Source organism: Salmo trutta, chromosome 8 (genome assembly GCF_901001165.1).
Source record: "Salmo trutta chromosome 8, fSalTru1.1, whole genome shotgun sequence".
Taxonomy (NCBI): Eukaryota; Metazoa; Chordata; class Actinopteri; order Salmoniformes; family Salmonidae; genus Salmo; species Salmo trutta.
Window position 1 is genome coordinate 17,641,608 of NC_042964.1, and position 24,002 is coordinate 17,665,609.

The 24,002-nt window shown below is 41.4% G+C and overlaps 1 protein-coding gene across 1 annotated transcript; it reads left to right on the forward strand.

Annotated features, from left to right (window-relative positions):
* Positions 1 to 3,325: 3,325 nt before the first annotated feature.
* LOC115199239 (uncharacterized) lies at positions 3,326 to 18,089 on the forward strand. The gene is made up of 5 exons (XM_029761865.1): positions 3,326 to 3,335; positions 3,423 to 3,596; positions 16,675 to 17,019; positions 17,180 to 17,224; positions 17,353 to 18,089. Exons 1-5 carry the CDS (start codon positions 3,326 to 3,328, stop codon positions 17,457 to 17,459), a joined length of 681 nt encoding a protein of 226 aa, XP_029617725.1. The 3' UTR covers positions 17,460 to 18,089.
* Positions 18,090 to 24,002: the final 5,913 nt, after the last annotated feature.

Consider the following 24,002-nt stretch of genomic DNA (forward strand, 5'->3'; position numbering starts at 1 on the left):
TAGTAACCAGTTTAAATCGGGTACATTTTTTATCCGGCCATGCAAATACTGCCCCCTAGCCCCAACAGGTTAACAATGTTTATTTGCCAAGAATTCTTGCCGGAACTTTTCTGTGATGGCTAGGGGTAGACTGCCCTGCCATTGAGACTATGCCGGAGATTATTCTGCTCCATTATGGCAACATATCTATCTAACATAGTCCTTCAGATGCACAACTTGTTGTGTTGAGTTTTCATGGTCAAGGCTGTAGTTGAATGGCCTCGTCAGGTGCACGCACTTGTCTAGACAGTGTGTCAGGCTCTGCCACTTGTAGTCCATTGTCCTGACTGTGGTTGTATCCAAAGTTTCACAAAAGAAACGTCTCATGATGCTTTTGTGAGTCTTCTCAGTGGTTTAGATGTGGTTGTCAGATTAAGGATAAATCTGCCACAGCAGTTTACTAGTCCTAAGTAACGCCTTACTTCAGCAGCATTTGTCGGTCTGTGTGTGTTCTGCACCGCTTCCACCTTTGACTGTGCTGCTCCAATGCCATTCTTCGAGGCAATGTTGCCCATGAACTCCATCTCCTTCAGTCAGAATTCACATTTGTCTGTTTTATAATTTTGAAGAGCAGATGTGTTTGTGACTTGAAATGTCCATCTTTGTCACATTTGTTGCATTGTTTACCTTGTGTGATGGAACATGCCCATCCAGTATGGCCCTCCTGACCACATCTGAAACATTTAACAGTTTGGTCATCATTAGATGGCTTGCTTTTGTTGGATGAAGAAAATATTGTTTTCCTTTTTTATATTTTGTTCCATTCCCGTCTGGCTTGTTATAGTTCACTTTTCCCCTGTTGAATTGCATTGACATTTAGTCTTTCCATTCTGTCCGCCTGCTGGTCAACAGCCTCCATTGCTCTTACTTCATCCATTAGAGCGGGGAGAGTGAGGTCCCTCTTGCGCAGAAACCATTTGCGCAACACATTTGAGTGACAATTGTCAATCACTTGGTCCCTTATGAAATCATCTTTGAAATCTCCATTATCACATGTAGCAGCCAACTGTTTCAGTCTGCTCACAAACGTGTCCAATGATTCCCCCTGCGCTTGTTCAGCTTTCCTAAACAAATGTCACTCGAATGTGTTGCGCAAATGGTTGCTGCGCAAGAGGGACCTCATTCGCACCACTCTAATAGATGAAGCAAGAGCAATGGAGGCTGTTGACTAGCAGGCGTGGAGTGAAGTCCTTGTTTATCTTTGTCACTGCGATTTCATAGTCCTTGTCTTCCCCGTGTCATCTAACGTGGCGAATATATCCTGCACATCTGAACCTCTCAAGTGCAATAAAAGAGCTTGTTTTTGTGCTGCATCTTTGACTCCTGAAGCAGTGATGAACAGTTTTAAACTATTAATCCATTTTGCCCATCGCAAACCAACACTGGCTGGGTCGGAATGCACATGAAACGGCGGGAGAGAAGGTTAGCTCAGTGCCATTATTCTTAGTTTATTTTGCTAGCGCACTTGTTTGCTTGTTAGCTGTGTTAACTGAATGGCTAGGTTTTTGTGAAAAGTCCCTTTACAAATTCACTTTTCCTGCACTCTCCCAGCTTCTTGAGTGGATAAGGTTTATTTTAATTCCATATCCTCGTCGCTAGATGTAATGAATAAACTTGACTCAGACTCACGGGAATCATTGACTTGTACTTTATTCCTGGTCTCTCAAGCTTAGCCTCCCTCTGTTCCTCCAGTGACTCCTTATGCCCCGCTGGTATTGCACTACTAGATGTTGCTAATACACTACAGTAACGTTAGCTAGCGAGCCAGCCAGCTAACGTTAGCTAGCTAGCTAACAGTACACTTTAACTTGAAATGAAAATGACTTTCTGACAAAAATAGAAACTTGTAATATCTGATTTTTTTTTATTCATATTTACAGATGGCATACAAGTTTGTTAATAAGGCACATGTAAGTTCACATGTTCCAGAAGGTTTACGTTCAAATGGCTCTCCTGTGAAGTAGTGACGCACAACATTTCCTGAGCCTAGTTTCCTGAAACAAGTTACATAGTCCTGTTAGGCTGAGAAGGGACCTAATTTCAGATGATGTGGAAGTAATATGGCTACAGGTTCATTTGCCTCACCTAAAACCTATTTTCGTAGGAAGTTGCTATAGACCACCAAGTGCTAAAAGTCAGTATTTGGACTATATGTGTGAAATGCTCAACAATGCGTGTGATATCAACAGAGAGTTATATTTTCTAAGGGACCTAAATGTTGACTGGTTGTCATCAAGCTGTCCACTCAAAAAGAAGCTTCAAGCTGTAACCGATGCCTGCAATTTGGTTCAGGATATCTGTCAACCTACCAGCATAATTACAAACAGAAGAGGAACTAAATCCTCCACGTGTATTAACCACATATTTACTAATTTGGCAGAAATCTGCTCTAAATCAGTATCCACACCCATCGGATGTAGTGATCAGAATACAATAGCCATATATAGACTGGGACTAAAATTGTGTATAAGTGATGAAAGGGTTCCAAAAGTGTTCTTCAGCTGTCACCATAGGAGAACCGATTTTGGGTTCCATGAAGAACCCTCTGTGTAAAGGGTTCTACATAGAACCAACAATGGTTCTTCAAAGGGTTCTCCTATGGGGACAGCCGAAGAACAATTCTAGGTTCTAGATAGCGCCTTCTTTTCTGAGTGTACAAGAGGTTATACAATGATTCCTATGTCAAAGACATGAAACATATTTGTTGGTTTGATTTGTGTAATGAGGGACAACCTGACGCTGCACTTGAAGCATTTACTGCATGAAAATGCTCCTTCCGGTTACTGAAAGGCATACGCCCATCAAGAAACTGACTATTAGAACTGCCAAATCCCCATGGATAGATATTTAATTTAAAAAACTGGATGGCTGAGAGGGATGAAGCAAAGGGAAGAGCAAATAAGTCTGACAATATAGCAGATTGGCAAACATTCAGTAAATTGAGAAATCCTGTAACTAAACTAAACAAAAAGAACAAGAAACTATAATATGGAACAAAGATACAATTATATAAATAATGCTTAATTGAGTCAGTCGGCTTGTTCATCACAAAGCCCTTTGATATTGCAAACCACTGTAATTAGTGCGCTGAGAGTCGGGAAGCAAGTTCAGTGAGTGAGTGTTTTAATGAATAAATGAAACAATAAACATGTAACACAAACAACGCACCGACATGAAAACAGAGTCAATAACAGGAAAGGACAAAGGGGAGTGATAGATATAGGGAGGATAATCAAGGAGGTGATGTAGTCCAGTTGAGTGTCTTTAGGCGCAGGTGGGTGAGACGATGGTGACAGGTGTGCAGGATAATCAGCAGCCTGATGATCTAGAGGCCGGAGAGAGACTATACGTGACAGTACCCCCTCCTGGACGCGTGGCTCCAGCCGCAGAACGCCGTCAAAGGGGACGAACGCGGGGATCAGGAGCAGACCGGTCACCCCTGCTGATGCGCGAGAACCTGTTATGCCAGCTAAGGCACTGGAACCTGTTGAGTCAGCCGGGGCGTAGGAACCTGACAGATCGGTTGAGGAAGGGGAGCCTGGCGACCCAGGTGAGGCGTGAGAACCTGACGAGCCGGTGGAAGCAGGGGAGCCTGGCGATCTGGCGGAGGCATGAAAGCCTGACGAGCCGGCTGAGGCAGGGAAGCCTGGCGATCTGGTTGAGGCATGAGAGCCTGTAGAAGTTCCCAACCCGACGTCATCACTCTGACACAACATTTTTTTTTAAAACACTTCCCTGATTACCGTCCCTATATTTGTCACTCCCTTTGTTTCCTTCCCACGGCGTCATTGTTTCTGTTTCTGTGTCATGTCTGTGCGTTGTTCGTGTTTTACTGTTTTGTATTATGTTACGTTTATTAATTAAAACACTCCCTCCCTGTACTTGCTTCCCGGCTCTCAGCGCACATATCCTGTTTGACCAAATATAATTTTATTTAACAGAAAACAGACTAACAACAGACTTTCAGCATGCTTATTGGGAAGGGCACTCAACACGTTTGGCACTGACACAAATTACTAATGATTGGCTGAAACAAATTGATAATAAGAAGATTGTGGGAGCTGTTTTGTTAAACTTAGGTGCAGCTTTTGATACCATTGACCATAACCTATTGCTGAAAAAATGTAGGTACTCGGCATTTACAGCCTCCACCTTATCATGGATTGACCATTACCTATCTCATAGAAAACAGAGGGTTCTCTAATGCAAATTCGGTATGGTGTACCACAGAGCAGCTGGGCCATTATTGTTATCTGATTTTAATAATGACCTTCCAATGACCTTAAATATAGCCTGCTTGTCTATGTATGCTGACAACTCAACCGTATACACAAGACCTGGGCAAAGGCCGGCCCGGGGGCCATATGTGGCCCACGACCTGATTCAATATGGCCCGTGGAATCATGCTCTGATCACATAAAGAATTTGTGATAGTAAAGTTTTGAAAAATGTATTAGTTATTCAAATTAAAAGCCCAATCAATATTCGCCTTTGTGTAATGATTTAACTCCCACCGCTTGTGGGACAAGACTAAGGAGATGATTGTGGACTACAGGAAAAGGAGCACCGAGCACGTCCCCATTCTCATCGACGGGGCTGTAGTGGAGCAGGTTGAGACCTTCAAATTCCTAGGTGTACACATCAACAACAAATTAGAATGGTCCAAACACACCAAGACAGTCGTGAAGAGGGCACAACAAAGCCTATTCCCCCTCAGGAAACTAAAAAGATTTGGCATGGGTCCTGAGATCCTCAAAAGGTTCTACAGCTGCAACATCGAGAGCATCCTGACCGGTTGCATCACTGCCTGGTACGGCAATTGCTCAGCCTCCGACCGCAAGGCATTTCAGAGGGTAGTGCGTACAGCCCAGTACATCACTGGGGCTAAGCCCTGAAAATTGTCAAAAGACCCCAGCCACCCCAGTCATAGACTGTTCTCTCTACTAGCGCCTGGCAAGCGGTACCGGAGTGCCAAGTCTTGGACAAAAAGGCTTCTCAACAGTTTTTACCCCCAAGCCATAAGACTCCTGAACAGGTAACCAAATGGTTACCCGGACTATTTGCATTGTGTGTCGCCCCAACCCCTCTTTTACGCTGCTGCTACTCTCTGTTTATCATATATACATAGTCACTGTAACTATACATTCATGTGCATACTACCTCAATTGGCCTGCACGTTGGCTAACCGGGCTATCTGCATTGTGTCCCGCCACCCACCACCCGCCAACCCCTCTTTTACGCTACTGCTACACTCTGTTTATCATATATGCATAGTCACTTTATCCATATCTATATGTACATACTACCTTACCTCAATCAGCCCGACTAACCGGTGCCTGTATATAGCCTCGATACTGTTATAGCCTCGCTACTGTATATAGCCTCGCTACTGTTACTTTTCACTGTCTTTTTACTGTTGTTTTTATTTCTTTATTGTTCACCTAATACCTTTTTGCACTGTTGGTTAGAGCCTGTAAATAAGCATTTCACTGTAAGGTCTACACCTGTTATATTTGGCACACATGACAAATAAACTTTGATTTGAGCAGAGGCAGCTGAGTCACTGAGACAGAGCAGCATGCGACCACGTCATGACACATTTTTACCAGTTGTAGGTAGGCTATTTAGATAGGTCATCATCAAGCGGAGGGTTTCACTCATGCTCAGATCTTGGGTCTGGAGCGCTGGCCGAGTGGAAGTTATGGAACTCCCTTGCATGCTTGTGTAATGGGAAAAAGTCCACAATGAAAATTACATTAAATGTGGAGAGTGATAGGCTACATTTGCATCTGTTAGCCATCAATTAGGCTATTAATTTATATGCCATTTTATGCTACTGTAGTCTACCAGTTGATACAATAAAAAAAAAATCATTGCAAATCAATTTGTGCCACTTGTGTAGCCTACCTGGTGCTGGCAAACGTATTTAATAAATAACCTATAACTCAGTTTGTTCTTGTAGCATGTTGTATTTATGCAATTATTTAAGGCCATATTTAGTTAATTAAATTGCAAGTTATCAATTGTGATCATGGACACAGACCTATCAAAAATATATCATTCTCCACATTTAATGTCAGTTTCATTGTGGTCTTTTTCCTGAAATGAGATGTTGGCATATTGGCCTATGAGGGGCTATAAGCTACCTGTATCTAGCTCAGCAAACCATTGCAAAGTTGAATTGCGATTAAAAACCAGATTTTAGTCAGTAACCTTTGCCTATTGAAATAACAAGTCAATCTTACAAATATGCAATTTATAACTACCTCTGACGGTTTAGAGCTTGAGGTAGTCACATCATACAAGTACTTGGGAGTATGGCTAGATGGTGCACTGTCCTTCTCTCAGCACATATCAAAGCTGCAGGCTAAAGTTAAGTTATATCTAGACTTAATTTTCTCTATCGTAATCGCTCCTCTTTCACCCCAGCTGCCAAACTAACTCTGATTCAGATGACCGTCCTACCCATGTAAGATTACGGACATAATTTATAGATCGGCAGGTAAGGGTGCTCTCGAGTGGCTAGACGTTCTTTACCATTCGGCAATCAGATTTGTCTCCTTATAGGACACATCACTGCACTCTATACTACTCTGTAAACTGGTCATCTCTGTATACCTGTCGCAAGACCCACTGGTTGATGCTTATTTATAAAACCCTCTTAGGCCTCACTCCCTCCTATCTGAGATATCTACTGCAGCCCTCATCCTCCACAAACATCACCCGTTCTGCCAGTCACATTCTGTTAAAGGTCCCCAAAGCACACACAACCCTGGGTCGTTAGCGACTGGAACGAGCTGCAAACAAACACTCAAACGGGACAGTTTTATCTCAATCTCTTCATTCAAAGACTCAATCATGGACACTCTTACTGACAGTTGTGGCTGCTTTCTGTGATGTATTGTTGTCTCTACCTTCTTGACCTTTGTGCTGTTGACTGTGCCCAATAATGTTTGTACCATGTTTTGTGCTGCTACCATGTTGTGTTTCTACCATGCTGTTGTTATGTTATGTTGCTACCATGCTGTGTTGTCATGTGTTGCTGCCTTGCAATGTTGTTGTCTTAGGTCTCTCTTTATGTAGTGTTGTGTTGTCTCTCTTGTTGTGATGTGTGTTTTGTCCCATATTTAAAGGCCTCCCCACAGGAGGCAACCCTTACTACAGGCTCACTTGTGCTGTGTATGTTGTTAGTGTTGTTCTGTTAGTTTCCCATGACATCTCATGCTCTTAGAGTTTGAGTCTTTCCATTTGGTGTCCCCATAGCATAGGATACTATGTGACCTAAGATAGCGGTTGTGTTTTGTAGTCGGCACAGTTCATCGCTTCCAGTTGCTGGTTTTATTCCTTGTTAGCATGCTAGCATAGTTAGCATGATTAGCATCCTAACTCCACATGGTAAATACACTATTTAGCTTGCCTAACTGCATTGTTAGCATTGCTAGCGTCATTAGCATGATTAGCACTGAGGCCCAGCGAGACTGTGTGACATCTGCGGCTGACAGCACCTCGCTGTACTCCACGAAGTGCATGCGCAGAAGCCTACTGTAGGTCCACGTGTCCCGACACTTCTTCACCTCCAGCAGCTGTTCAGTTGGGTCAGGTGAGCTCGTCTGGCTGGACACTGCTTAAAGTGGGCAAGGTTCTGTCAGCTTCAGGCTACACCCCTTGAAGGAACTCAAGAGGGCCTTCTCCAGGGGACCTGGGGCAATTGTCTCTATTTTAAACCGGCATTTCTCAGAGTTCCCGACCATCAGGTGGCATTCTTTTTAATTCACTCTTCATCCAAAAAAAAGTGCCATTCTGAGCTTCGCTGCATTACATTTGAAAGCATAGATCATAGAAGATAACAGGACTCTCAACTATGTCCATCCAGTCTCTTGTAATCTGGGTTAGGTCAAGCCACCACAGGGGCACTTAACCTACCACTTAGCCGCCCTCGCTGTGTAAATCTTTATTTCGCCTCAGCATCTCAGACATGAAAAGATCGGATTCATACATGTACTACTGTGGAAGAGCTCACTCAAATGTGCTGGAATTCTACACAAAGAGCGGTGAAAAACGTGACATTTTGCATACAGACTTACAGAATACTCAACACTGATTTGCTGACATATAAACACTATTTTCAGGTTCAGAGTCCAACACTAACATGCTGACCAGACCGTTCGTGCACCTATGTCCGCACGAATGCTCAGATATTAAAAACCAACTGACATTTACTCCTGAGGTGCTGACCTGTTGCACCCTCTACAACCACTGTGATTATTATTATTTGGCCCTGCTGGTCATCTCTGAACGTTTTAACATCTTGGCCATGTACTGTTATAATCTCAACCCGGCACAGCCAAAAGAGGACTGGCCACCCCTCAGAGCCTGGTTCCTCTCTAGGTTTCTTCCTAGGTTCCTGCCTTTCTCGGGAGTTCTTCCTAGCCACAGTGCTTCTACATCTGCATTGCGTGCTGTTTGGGGTTTTAGGCTGGGCTTCTGTATAGCACTTTGTGACATTGGCTGATGTAAAAAGGGCTTTATAAATACATTTGATTGACTGATTGCTGTGGCCTCATGTGGGGATATACTGTTTGGAGACGGGACCAAGTTATTTATAAATATATTAAATATATTATTCTTGTATATTGATAATATACAAACATGACCCTTACACGGAACCCAAACCGTCTGTGCTTGCGCCATTGTGCGACATCGTGCATAAATGTATTTTGTCACCCTACACCAAACGCGATCACAACATGCAGGTTAAAATATCAAAACAAATTCTGAACCAATGACATTAATTTGGGGACAGGTCGAAAAGCATTAAACATGTATGGCAATTTAGCTAGTTAGCTTGCACTTGCTAGCTAATTTGTCCTATTTAGCTAGCTTGCTGTTGCTAGCTAATTTGTCCTGGGATATAAACATTAGGTTGTTATTTTACCTGAAATGCACAAGGTCCTCTACTCCGACAGTTAATCCACACATAAAATTGTCAAGCGAATCATTTCTAGTCATCTCTCCTCCTTCCAGGCTTTTTCATCTTTGAACTTATATGGTGATTGGCATCTAAACTTTCATAGTATTACCACAACAACCGGCAACACAATTCGTCTTTCAATCACCCACGTGGGTATAACGTGGGTATAACCAATGAGGAGATGGCACATAAGTACCTGCTTCGATAAACCAATGAGGAGATGGGAGAGGCAGAACTTGCAATAATTGAATAACATAGATTCCTAAATGTATGTTATTCAGCCAGTAAAACTTAGACTCTAGATACCAGTGGCGGTCTGTTCCGTTTAAGATGAGGGAGGATGATAATTTTTTCTATGAGCATGGCCTTATTTCTATTGCAGCACATTGGATGACTCTCATTCATATTCCATTCACCCATAGGTTTAGGCTACTACATGATACTCAAATGTTCTGTATACCCATCGTCCTATGAATGAAAGTGTGCAACGTAGGTGCACAGGTCGAGAGAAATCTGAGTTTTCAAGGTGATAGACATTGACACATTCAATACCGCCTTGCACAATCTTCCCTGCATCTAGCTGATCTAGGGTGTAATCATTAATCCAACAGTTGCAAACGAGAGTTTCTACTGGACAAATTCAGGCATGTTTATCCCCGTTTTGATCCATTTGCTTCCGTTTAACCTGTCTGGGCTAGGGGGCAGTATTTTCACGGCCGGATGAAAAACGTACCCAATTAAAACAGGTTACTACTCTGGCCCAGAAACTAGAATATGCATATTATTAGTGGATTTGGATAGAAAACACCCTAAAGTTTCTAAAACTGTTTGAGTGGTGTCTGTGAGTATAACAGAACTCATATGGCAGGCCAAAACCTGAGAAGATTCCATGCAGGAAGTGGCCTGTATGACAAGTTATGTTTCATCTTGGCTCTGTTTATTGAAGACTGAGGATCTTTGCTATAACGTGACACTTCCTACGGCTCCCATAGGCTCTCAGAGCCCGGGAAAAAGCTGAACGATATCGATATTCTTATATAGACAGTATTTACAGGTCATATATACTTTTTGTACTCCACTGTTTTTTTTTTTTAGCATTTAGGTTCGATTCATACGTCATTTCGTGACAAAAAATGTCTATATATTTCATTACCGTTACCGTGCGCGTGACCCTTATTTACACTTCGGATAGTGTCTTGAACGCACGAACAAAACGCTGCTGTTGGAACATAACTATGGATTATTTTGGACCAAACCAACATTTGTTATTGAAGTAGAAGTCCTGGGAGTGCATTCTGACGAAGAACACCAAAGGTAATCAAACTTGTCTAATAGTAAATCGGAGTTTGGTGAAGGCTAAACTTGCTGGGTGTCTAAATAGCTAGCCCTGTGATGCCGGGCTATCTACTTAGAATATTGCAAAATGTGCTTTCACCAAAAAGCTATTTTAAAATCGGACATATCGAGTGCATAGAGGAGTTCTGTATCTATAATTCTTAAAATAATTGTTATGCTTTTTGTGAACGTTTATCGTGAGTAATTTAGTAAATTGTTAGTAAATTCGCCGGAAGTTTGCGGGGGGTATGCTAGTTCTGAACGTCACATGCTAATGTAAAAAGCTGGTTTTTGATATAAATATGAACTTGATTGAACAAAACATGCATGTATTGTATAACATAATGTCCTAGGTGTGTCTGATGAAGATCATCAAAGGTTAGTGCTGCATTTAGCTGTCTTCTGGGTTTTTGTGACATTATATGCTAGCTTGAAAAATGGGTGTCTGATTATTTCTGGCTGGGTACTTTGCTGACATAATCTAATGTTTTGCTTTCGTTGTAAAGCCTTTTTGTAATCGGACAGTGTGGTTAGATTAACGAGAGTCTTGTCTTTAAAATGCTGTAAAATAGTCATATGTTTGAGAAATTGAAGTAATAGTATTTCTAAGGTATTTGAATATCGCGCCACAGGATTCCACTGGCTGTTACGTAGGTGGGACGATTTGGTGCCACCTACCCCAGAGAGGTTAACCGAGTGACCGACTGAAAAGGAACGTACTGTTATGAATATAAGTAGCTGTTCTCTGAAGGAGAGAATGAGGTATAACATATTTTGACCCCGTGCCATCAGGGTGTTTGATCTTGCTCAGGAGTGGTACTGAACTGAAGAAATTAAAGTGAGCCCTGGTGTTATAGCCAGGAAGGCTGGGCTTCTGTGGGCGGGCTCTGCGTTCGTAGGCTCAATGGGCGTGTTTTTTGTTTTCTTCAGGTGAAGACAGTACATTCAGAAAGTATGCAGACACCTTGACTTTTTCCACAATTGTTACTTTACAGCCGTATTCTGAAATTGATTAAAAAAAAAATCCTCATCAATCTACACACTATACCCCATAATGAAACACGTTTTTAGAAATTGTTGCAATTATTTTATAAAAAAAAAAAATATTTACTTAAGTATTCAGACCCTTTATTCAGTACTTTGTTGAAGCACCATTGGCAGCGATTACAGCCTCGAGTCTTCTTGGGTATGACGCTGCAAGCTTGGCAGACCTGTATTTGGCAAGTTTCTCCCATTCTTCTCTGAGATCCTCTCAAGCTCTGTCAGGTTGGATGGGGAGCGTCGTGCACAGCTAATTACAGGTCTCTCTAGAGATGTTCAATCGGGTTCAAGTCCGGGCTCTGGCTGGGCCAAAGAGACTTGTACCGAAGCCACTCCTGCATTGTATTGGCTGTGTGCTTAGGGTCGTTGTCCTGTTGGAAGGTGAACCTACACCCCAGTCTGAGATCCTGAGCTCTCTGTAGCAGGTTTTCGTCAATGAACTCTCTGTACTTTACTCCGTTCATCTTTCCCTTGATCCTGACCTAGTTTCCTAGTCCCTGCCGCTGAAAAACATCCTCACAGCATCATGCTGCCACCACTATGCTTCACCATAGAGATGGTGTCAAGTTTCCCCCAGACGTGAAGCTTGGCATTCAGGCCGAAGCGTTCGATCTTCGTTTCATCAGACCAGAGAATCTTGTTTCTCAGGATCTGAGAGTCCTTTACAGCCCTTTGGCAATGTCCAAGCGGGCTGTCATGTGCATTTAACTGAGGAGTGGCTTCTGTCTGGCCACTCTACCATAAAGGCCTGATTGGTGGAGTTCTGCAGAGAAGGTTGTCCTTGTGGAAGGTTGTCCCATCTCCACAGAGGAACTCTGGAGCCCTGTCAGAGAGACCATCGGGTTATTGGTCACCTCCCTGACCAAGGCCCTTCTCCCCCGATTGCTCAGTTTGGCCAGGCGGCTAGCTCTATTAAGAGTCTTCCAGACTTCTTCCATTTAAGAATGAGGGAGGCCACTGTGTTCTTGGGGACCTTCAGTGCTGCATAAATGTTTTTGTACCCTTCCCCAAAGATCTGCGCCTCGACACAATCCTGTCTTGGAGCTCTACGGACAATTCCTTCGACCTTATGACTTAGTTTTTACTCTGACATGCACTGTCAAGTGTGGGACCTTTATAGACAGATATATATATATATATCTTCCTTTCCAAAACATGTCCAATCAATTGAATTTACCACAGGTGGACTCCAATCAAGTTGTAGAAACATCTCAAGGATGATAAACGGAAACCTGAGCTCAATTTCGAGTCTCATAGCAAAAGGTCTGAATACTTTTGTAAATGAGGTATTTCTGTATTTTTAATACATTTGCTAAAGTTTCTAAAAACCTGTTTTCACTTTGTCATTATTGGGTATTGTGTGTAGATAAATGAGGATTTTTAAAAATCCATTTTAGAATAAGGCTGTGATGTAACAAAATGTGGAAAAGGGAAGGGTCTGAACACTTTCCAAATGCACTCTATTATTGGTCCTTGACCCCCCATAGAATGATATACCTCATTCCCTCCTACAGGGAACAGTAGTTATATTCATAACTGTATGTTTTGTTCTGACCATTTCAGATGCAAGGCAGTCAGATATTGGGATGTGTTACTTTGCAACACAGGATTATGAAACTGTGACCTTTGGGAAAGGTGTGTTCTTGCAGTATGATGGTAAGTAACAAAGAAGTTTAATAATATGTGGAATATCATTATTATTTAATATATGTGGAAATTATGAAATTCATATGGAATCATATGGAGCCTTGGCTTTATTGCAAAAGGTGCAGATTCCCAGAACCCAGCATCTCATTCAGCACCTTAAGTCTAAGTCAGTCCAGCCAAGAGACTCTATGTGTCACGGGTGTCGTTGGGTAGAGATGACAAAAACGCAGCAGGAATGTGGATGCTCATCTTTATAATTTATTAAATAAAGAGAACCTCAAAAACAACAAAACAAAGAACGACAGAAGACAGTTTCACAGGCTAAGACAACTAGCAGTGCAAAAGATAACTACCCACATAAACCCCAGGTGAAAACAAGCTCTTAATATATGACTCCCAATCAGGAACAACTATGTACAGCTGTTCCTGATCGGGAGCCACACAGACAAAAAAGAAATAGACAAACCAGAAAACCATAGAAAACTGAAACCAGAACATACACTAAAACCCCGGAATACATAAACCAAACACCCCTTTAATACTACACACACAACCCGAACCATATGAAACAAATACCCTTCTGCCACGTCCTGACCTAACTACAATACAAATACTCCCTCTACTGGTCAGGACGTGACACTATGACTCTGAACTACAATACACACTGAGACCTGTGCAGGACAACAGTGTCTATTGGTTCGGACATGGCTCAGGAGAATCTCATCATTTACACCCATGGATACATGAGTAATCAGTGTGAGAAGATGCCTGATGCTGGGTCTCCTACATAGAGCTGTGCATACAACCTCCCAAAGAGGAACCTCAGCCTCTTTGATGCCTGAACTTAATACTGTCCTGTGGCCATGTAGGAAAATACTGTTTTGGAACAGGACCAAGCTGGACATTGAAGGTAATCTCTTTCACTTACTTCACCAATTTACCATTTATAGAGTTGTATGGCATGCACATTTGTAACCTGTATTGTAAGATAAAATGTACTATTACCTGATATTCTTCCAATAAAACATTTATTGAAAATGAGCAGATTGAAATCATCAAAACCTTTGGTTTCAGAGTATGATTTTCCCCTGACTCTTACCACTCTGGCACTGGTTGTGATTGTGATCATTCTACTGTCATGGGGAATATGCAAGGCAAGTAACAAGGGACCTAGGGGTATAGAAAGACTTGTCATTTGCATCTGACATGCATATTACTAACTACCAATTAATTTACTATTATTTATTTTTCACAGTAATGTTCGACGATGTGTCCATGTAAGAGTAAAATATACTGCATTCATAAGATGGCTTGTTTAACCTCTTGGCGTTCCCCTAGGATAGGGGGCGCTACAGCGATTTTTGAAAAAAATTTGTGCCCATTTTAAACGGCCTACTACTCAAACTCAGAAGCTAGGATATGCATATAATTAATACTTGTGGATGGAAAACACCCTAAAGTTTCTAAAACTGTTTGAATGGTGTCTGTGAGTATAACAGAACTCATATGGCAGTCAAAACCCCGAGACAGATCGAAACAGGAAGTGGAATTCTGAATTGCGAACTCAACTTCATCACGTTGCCTATTAATCACACCGTGAGCTATGGTTCATTGAGCACTTCCTATTGCTTCCACTAGATGTCCCCAGTCTTTACAAAGTGATTTGAGCCTTCTACTGTGAAAACTGACAGAATGACACGCAGTGGAACGTGGTCACACGGAGAGGGCCATCACCATTATGACGCCGGCGCCCCTGGTTACCCTCCCCTTTCGAAACGTTTTGAAACACAATGCAATCGTCCCCATCGAATCTTATTGGAGCTCTCATTTAAAAAGGCCCTACAGATTTATGTTATACAACGTTTGACATGTTTGAACGAACCTAAATAAGAAAAAAATGCATTTTGTTGAAAGAGTAGCCCCACGCACGTCGGAACTTTTGGTTCAGCCTTCAGAACGCGCTAACAACAACAAGCTAATGGAACATAAAGGATGAACTTTTTCGAACGAAAATACATTTGTTGTGGACCTGGGATTCCTGGAAGTGCCTAAGGATGAAGATAATCAAAGGTAAGGGATTATTGACAATAGTATACAAGACTAATCGCAAAGTGTGATTACCCAGTAAAGTTATTTTTAAATCTGGCATTACAGGTGCTTTCAAGAGATATTCATCTATAAATCTTAGAATGACAATATTACATTTTAAAAATGTTTTCGAATAGTAATTTAGTAAATTGTAGCGCTGTTTCATTGGATGCATTTGAGGGAAAATAGTTAGTCAACGTTACGCACCAATGTAAAATGCTGTTTTTATATATAAATATGAACTTTATCGAACAAAAGAATGCATGCATTGTGTAACATGATGTCCTAGGTGTGTCATCTGATGAAGATTGTCAAAGGTTAGTGCTGCATTTAGCTGTTTTTTGGTTATTTGTGATGCATGTGGTTGGTCGGAAAATGGCTTTGTGGCTACTTTTACAATATACTCCTCTAACATAATCTAATGTTTTGCTTTTGCTGTAAAGCCTTTTTGAAATCGGACAACGTGGTTCGATTCAGGAGAGTCTTGTCTTTAAAATGGTGTAAAATAGTCATATGTTTGAGAAATTGAAGTTATAGCATTTTTTGTATTTGTATTTCGCGCCACGCTATACGGAACATCTGTCCCTAACAGGATAACTAATATCTTATCATTCTCTCTCTCAAACCAAATGTTCTCTCTTTCTTTCTCTCTCTCTCTCGGAGGACCTGAGCCCTAGGACCATGCCTCAGGACTACCTGACATGATGACTCCTTGCTGTCCCCAGTCCACCTGGCCGTGCTGCTGCTCCAGTTTCAACTGTTCTGCCTGCGGCTATGGAACCCTGACTTGTTCACCGGACGTGCTACCTGTCCCAGACCTGCTGTTTTCAACTCTCTAGAGACAGCAGGAGCGGTAGAGATACTCTCAATGATCGGCTATGAAAAGCAAACTGACATTTACTCTTGAGGTGCTGACTTGTTATACCCTCGAAAACTACTGTGATTATTATTATTATTTGACCATGCTGGTCATTTATGAACATTTGAACATCTTGGCCATGTTCTGTTATAATTTCCACCCAGCACAACCAGAAGAGGACTGGCCACCCCTCATAGCCTGGTTCCTCTCTAGGTTACTTCCTAGGTTTTGGCCTTTCTAGGGAGTTTTTCCTAGCCACCGTGCTTCTACACCTGCATTACTTGCTGTTTGGGGTTTTAGGCTGGGTTTCTGTACAGCACTTTGAGATATCAGCTGATGTAAGAAGGGCTATATAAATAAATTTGATAAGTGGAAAATCAGTGGAGTGGTATGAAAAAAATGATCTCTGGTCATTGTATGCAGCTATGACTCTCACACCATTTCCCGCCTCTAATCACAAATTACATTCATCTAAAGATGTAGTCCTTCCTTCATGGTCTGGCAGTGTAGATCTAAACACAGAATGGTACACACACATTTATCAGCTCTTGTCATCTACGGCTTGTGTAAGTTATCTAAGTCATTACGAGTTTGTGATTCATAGTTAAGACTAGGTTTAGGTATAGTAGTGCATGAGTGAACAAAAAGTTATATGTTTGGAAATGTTTCTAAAACTTTGTTCTCTCTCTTTCAGGTCTGACCTCTGTTGTGTCTGCTTCTCCTCCTCCCTCAGTAGTAGCCCATCCTGGAGAAAATTTCACTTTTCAGTGCACGGATGTCACTGTTGCTCCAGGACATGTTGGCTGGTTCAAGCAAGACAACGGATCAGAGCCCCTATGCATCGCGTATATGTACAGCTCTGAGCCAGCTGTCCAACATCACAATGGTTTTCAGCCCAGCCATATGGAAATGTTAATCAGCCATAGAATAATCTTCCTCAAAATCACTGAGGTCGATGTAGCTGATTCTGGGGTTTACTTCTGTGGAATGTTTGACGAATACATCATCTTCACCAATGCGACTGTCTTGAAGGTCCAAGGTAATCTTTTCAATAACTTGTCTGCTATGACTCCAAATGCACTAACATGTATTTGAGCTATCAGAGATATTATTGAGAAAATGTTGGAAATATAATACTATCTATCGTACTACGGTGGGAATAACAGCGGGAATATTTGTCTCTCCTAATCGTCCAAAAGGTCACAAAGATTCTGAAAAGGACCTTAGAGAGCACTGTGAAGAAGGTATGTTTTTTTAAGTGACAATCTTTCGTAAATTAATTAATATGATGTACCATAAAAGTACCACAGAATAGAAATAAAGTGCAACATCATCGTATAGTAACCTAGCCAGAGAATACTTGCTATTTCAGTTGCTGATCTACAGATGACAATCTTGGTCCTTTTCTCCATCATAAGAACTGGTGTTCTTCTCTGCTGTCTGACCATCTTCATCATCATCTACACCACCAGGAAATAGATAAAGCTAAGCCAATGTCAGTAGAGTATATGTAGTTACTTGTTTCACCAAATCCCAATGTACACGGCTGTCTGTTGGGTATGGCAGGGTATCGCAGTTAAACATGTAAAGTAGGCTACAAAAAAGTAAGTAAAATCATTCTAATCCTGATTCTAATACAACAGATGTTTAGCATATTGCCTGGCTGGCTTTAGGACCATCCGGAGCATCGGAGCATCGCTAGGGGAGAATCTGCCAGCCTGTGCACCTTTCTCTCACTTTAAGAAAACAGAGATAGTGCCAGACAGTTTCATTTGCTGGTCAGCCGTTTAGGAAGTGCTTTGATTTGCTTTGCTTTTGATGTCGCATTTAGCTAATTATCTATATAATTACTCATGCCTACGCAGAAATAAATAAAATCATTCAAAATACAACACCAGAGAGCATGATTTGGCCACAGAGTATCATCTTATTTAAAAAATGGTCTGTGGATTGTTTTAAGAGTGCAATTTGAGCAGTGCATGTGGCAAGACAAACAGCCTACCAAATTGCTTATTGTTGAGTCGTGGTAGTCAGAGAAAAGCTATTAAATAAGCCTAGGCCTATCGCATTATTTCAAAATACAATCGTAAGAAATACATATTTCAGAAAGAGAATGGCTATTGCTGAAAAGAGAGCACATTAAAAAGAGTAATCTGTCTCTACCAATTGAGTGAAAAGTAGTTGTCAGTGTCAGCAGAGTAGGCTACTAATAATTTGTTTTGTATTAAAAAAGATGTAGCTTATGTCTCCAGTCATACAAAATGTAGTAGAATTGCATGAAATATGTTTATATAAGCCCACATTTTTACTGTTTATTGAATGGAGAAGAAACGTTTCTGATTAGACACTCAGGCTTGCATTGTTCAGAACTGTCTGCTTTGTAAGAGGGATTGAGAAATGTGATTCTAGATGCATGAAATCCTTTATTATAAAAGTGCAATTTTACGGTGAAAATATATCTTCTCCAAACTATGGATGTCGGCCTTGTTGTGACTTGATAGCGTGCATTATGCATCTATTTCACATTGCACTGTATGTGCCGATCCACAAGTAAATAAGTCAATTTATGATGAGATTGAGTATATACTATAGTGTTTGACATTGTATAGGTCGCTTTAAATAAAAAAATCACAATAAGGTGTAGAGCGTTCGATTTGCCAATGACGACTGCATGCCGTTTTCAAGGGATTGTTATATAAATGTTAATTATTTGGTTGTAATATCACCTCTTGAAGAGCATAGTCAGACGTACACATATTTGATTATTCTATGCAAAACAATTGTGCACATTTAGCTCTATCATCAGAGTTATACAGCAAGTAACTGCATGCTTTTCATGATCAGTAAACATCAATTTATCATTGATCAAATGATCATTTGCGGTGATAATTAATTCCTGGGGTCATTCGTTTTTGTTTTTGCTGTTCTCCAAATAGTATTTTAGAGTATATAAATGGTGTAAGAAAAAAAATCCTCCCACCCCACTTTGTCATACCCTAAGTTTAGCTGAACTGACGTAGGCTACCAAAATATTTGATCAACTTCCAAAAGGCAAACTTCTTCTCATGTTTGCAACTTCTGTAAGCACCTCTACTTGCTTTATGCCACTGCGCAAATGTGATGATATGCATGCACTGCATGACTACAAAAGTACTTTTCTTTTATCCGTTCCAGTACTTCAGAGCCCCGGAACATCCCGATTTACAACTTAAGCAGTGTGTATAAGCATGAATAAATATCACTGTGAACATTGATACTGACTGAAGTTGTTTTTCATGAAGGAAAAGAGTTGGAAAATGTATAAATAAATGATTCTTTTTTTGTTGTTGTCAAGTTACAAGGTATCTGTACTTTGTAGTCTTTTTGAATGCTTTATAGTATGGGAAATCTTGTTGGTATTTTTTTAATATTTTGAACATCTAATTGCACAGCAGGGGTCTGCTCTAGTGTTTATCATCCAGATGAACAGATGAAGAGAGGTGTGAAAAGAGCGTGTGGTTTTGATGCACTGAGAGGTGTGGTGAGAGCTGAGAACTGAAGGCCAGTCTTCCTGTGGTGCAGGTACTTTTGTCTTTAGCAGAGAGAGAGAGAGAGAGAGAAAATGATGCATGTTAAGTCTACCGCAATGGAAAATGACAGTTGGTCAGTGTCTCTGTCTCACATCCCCTTATCGCCAATCCCCCTAAAATCACCCACACATTTACACTCAAATGCTTAACCAACCTCACTGATCTGTTGGCAAGTAGACTGGAAATCTGGTGAGAGAGAGAGAGAGAGAGAGATAGGACATAAGGACCATGTCATCCCCCAGTGTTAGTCTATGAGAGGCCCAGTGATGTTCACCTCAACAGGTCTCACTCATCACTGAGCTGCTCCTTCCTGTAACTCATTCCACAGGAAGTGATGTGTTGCTCAATGGTCCCTCCTCTACCTCAGAGCCCAATCCTATTCTTCCTAACCCTATCCCTAACGTTAACCAGAGCCCTAACCCTAACCATAGTCGTATAGCCCTAACCATTTTAGCTCATGACAGTCTCACTGTGATTGATGCACTTATAATGTCAGTTAGACAATGAAGTACAAACTGCAAAAAAGGGGCATTAGCTGACACCTATAGAGGACCTAAAAGGGCATTATATCATTTTCACAATTACACAGTATTATTCCAACCTGATAGTGTGGAAATAAATGTGACCAGTTACAGGAACTGAGGCGTTTGTCAGTTCTTAATTCACAGTAGGGCCGTTTGAAAAAATAGAGTGCATTCGGAAAGTATTCAGACTTTTTCCACATTTTGTAAGGTTACAGCCTTATTCTAAAATTGATTCAATTGTTTTTCCTCCTCTCCAATCTACACACAATACCCCTTAATGACAAAGCAAAAACAGGTTTTTAGAAATGTTTGCAAATGTATAAAAAATCCAAAACTGAAATATCACATTCACATAAGTATTCAGACCCTTTACTCAGTAATTTGTTGAAGGACCTTTGGCAGCGATTACAGCCTTGAGTCGTCTTGGGTATAATGCTACAAGCTTGGCACACCTGTATTTGGAGAGTTTCTCCCATTCTGCTCTTCAGATCCACTCAAGCTCTGTCAAGTTGGAAGGGGAGCGTCGCTGCACAGCTATTTTCAGGTCTCTCCAGAGATGTTAGATCGGGTTCAAGTCCGAACTCTGGCTGGGCCACTCAAGGACATTCAGAGACTTGTCCCAAAGCCAGTCCTGTGTTGTCTTGGCTGTGTGCATAGGGTCATTGTCCTGTTGGAAGATGAACCTTCACCCCTGTCTGAGGTCCTGAGCGCTCTGCAGCAGGATTTCATCAAGGATCTCTCTGTACTTTGCTCCGTACATCTTTCCCTCGATCCTGACTAACCAGTCCCTTCTGCTGAAAAACATCCCCACAGCACGATGCTGCCACCACCATGCTTCACCATAGGGAGGGTGCCAGGTTTCCTCCAGACGTGATGCTTGGCATTCAGGCCAAAGAGTTCAATATAGGTTTCATCAGACCAGAGAATCTTGTTTCTCATGTGTTTTAGGTGCCTTTTGGCAAACTCTAAGTGGGCTGTCATGTGCCTTTTACTGAAAAGTGGCTTCCGTCTGTACTGCAGAGATAGTTGTCCTTCTGGAAGGTTCTCCCATCTCCACAGAGGAACTTTGGAGTGCTGTCAGAGTGACAATCGGGTTCTTGGTCACCTCCCTGACCAAGGCCCTTCTCCCACAATTGCTCAGTTTGGCCAGGCGGCCAGCTCTAGGAATAGTCTTGGTGGTTCCAAACTTCTTCCATTTAAGAATGATGGAGGCAACTGTTCTTGGGGACTGTTACGGATACAGGTATCCTGTGTGTATTTCTTTTCTCTCCTTCTCCCAGCCTCACAGGTGGCAATCATCATTCCCCAATCAGTCACCAATCAGTCGCTAATCTGAAGACACACCTCCTCCTGTTTCCATTAACCAATCACATCCCTTTTCCCTTGGTTTAAAAACCCATTCAGTTGTTTTTCTCAGGTCTCTCTCTCCCTTTGTATGCTAGATCTCTCTTTTGCACCTACATGTCACTTTGTCCGTTATTATGTGAGTATGTATTGTTGAGCTTCATGACTGTATGTTTGTTGGTGGGAAAAGGGGGTACCAAGACAAGTCGACCATGGGCATACACTACCCGTAGGTAAACTTTGTCTAAGTACACTAGTTAGAACTGGGTGGACCACCAACTGTATTTTATTGGTTAGTTAGCTAGCTGTGCTTGAAGCAGGTAGACTAGCTTAAGGGTGTTTTGGGGGATACTTATTATTTCTTTCCTTGGGTCCAGCTCAGCCCCCCCCCCCCCATTACCGTGTGTTTAAACAAATAAACCATTTGTGTTTGACGGTAGATTTAAGTTGTTTGTGGTTATTGGTTCTCACTGTTCCTCTTCACTATTTTGATTTGCATGAGTTATGTTATGGGTCTCGTTTCCATCCCCCCTAGACTGCAGGGCCAAAGGGATTCGTAACAGGGACCATCAATACTGCAGAAATGTTTTGGCAATCTTCCCCAGATCTGTGCCTAAACCTCATGGCTTGGTTTTTGCTCTGACATGCACTGTCAACTGTGTGACCTTATATAGACAGGTGTGTGCCTTGCCAAATCATGTCCAATCAATTGAATTTACCACAGGTGGACTCCAATCAAGTTGTAGAAACATCTCAAGGATGCTCAATGGAAACAGGATGCACCTGAGCTCAATTTTGAGTCTCATAGCAAAGGGTCTGAATATTTATGTATATAAGGTGTTTCTGTTTTTGTAACAAATTTGCTAACATTTCTGAAAACCTGTTTTCACTTTGTCATTATGGGGTATTGTGTGTAGATTGATGAGGAAAATGTTATATTTAATCAATTTTAGAATAAGGCTGCAAATTAACAATATCTGGAAAGTCAAGGGGTGTAAATACGGTGGTGGATGAATTAGTTGGGTAACAGATAAGTAAGATGTCTTATCTGCATAATATGCTTATGTGATATACTTGTTATTAGAATGTATCCCTTTGGACTTTGGTGTTGGCAGTTGTACTTCTTCCATCAACTGGGGCTCAGTCACTTGGGGCCCAGAGAGGGGAGAGGTCACGCTTGTCTTTTACATGTCTCTGGTGCTATGCAGAATATCAGAAAAGGAAGAGGACAGGATGGAACATGGTTTTCATATGTGAATGTGTCTTTACCTATTCTTAAACCATGTGAAGGGATGGCGGGATTTAAGGGGGAACAAATTACTTGTCTCCACAATGTCTGTGCGCAAGTCACTCCCTCCTTTGGCATTGGGAGGAGGTGTATGGCAGTGTCTGGAACCATTGTATGTCCCCTCTGATGTTGCACTTATCCTGGGATACTGTATGACCTAGAGGCTCACTCCCCTCAGTGAGCTTGTCCAGGAGAGGGGTCAAGAAGGGGTTTTACTTGAGATGGGAGTATCTAGAGTTGACAATTGAGTTATGTCATTGGATGAGTTGGTGGTTTTGTGCTATGAAGTACCAGGAACGAGATTAGAACATTTTGGGGACCAAACTGAACAATAATTTATAGGCTACGGGATACTCCTTTCTCATTATAAAATCTTCCTTTGAACTGTTCCTAATATCTGTGGTTTGTTATGTCGACTAGGGAGGGTGGATCTTTGCTATGAAAGATCTTAGTAGCCATTGTGTTGTCACTCTCAATGGTTTCGTTAAATAGGGAATCATTGAAAGTCATTATTGCAAAGCTCTTATTATTAAAGATGTAGTTTAAGTATAACTCTGACTGGTGTGTGAAGTTTGTCTCTCCTCATTTGGTAATACAGCAGTTAACCACCACAATACTTTCCAAATGCACTGTATGTATACACTGTGTGTATATATACTTTTTTTTGCAGAACTGCCTTCTTGAACATGTGGACCTTATTAAAAAATATGTTAATATGAATAAAGATGTTCAGTTATGAGCTCTGAGCTACACAGAGAGAAATAAATTATCCTTCCTGGCTAGTCATGATTGGCTGAGAGATGAGTCCTGATTGGTCTGTCATGTCACAGGGTTCTGTCTATAAAAGAACTGTTCAGTATCATATTTATTCAGTATAAATATATCATATTTGCTACTGCAGATGTTTGGAAATATGTAGCTTTGGACAATTGCAAAAGTATTGCTACAGCCCTCAAAAGCATTACTTCCCTAAAAAGAATTGGGTTTAAGTAGAGAGACTACTTTCTGGAGGACAATGCCATGCTGACTCGCATGTGTTTACATGTGTGGGTGGGGCTAAGGCTTAAGAAGGTGTGAACAATGCAGTAAACAATGCTGTAAACAAAGAACTGCTGTCTAGGAAGTGTGAAAAGGTCATTTTCTCCTACTTGCCTTAGTGGGATAAGAAGTTTATCAACTTTTAAATCAGCATAACTTTCCCATGTTTCCTCCAACTACAGTGTATGATATACAATTTTGAAGCTCTGAATCTGTACTTTTCATGAAAAGAAACAAATCACTTACATTACATTACAGC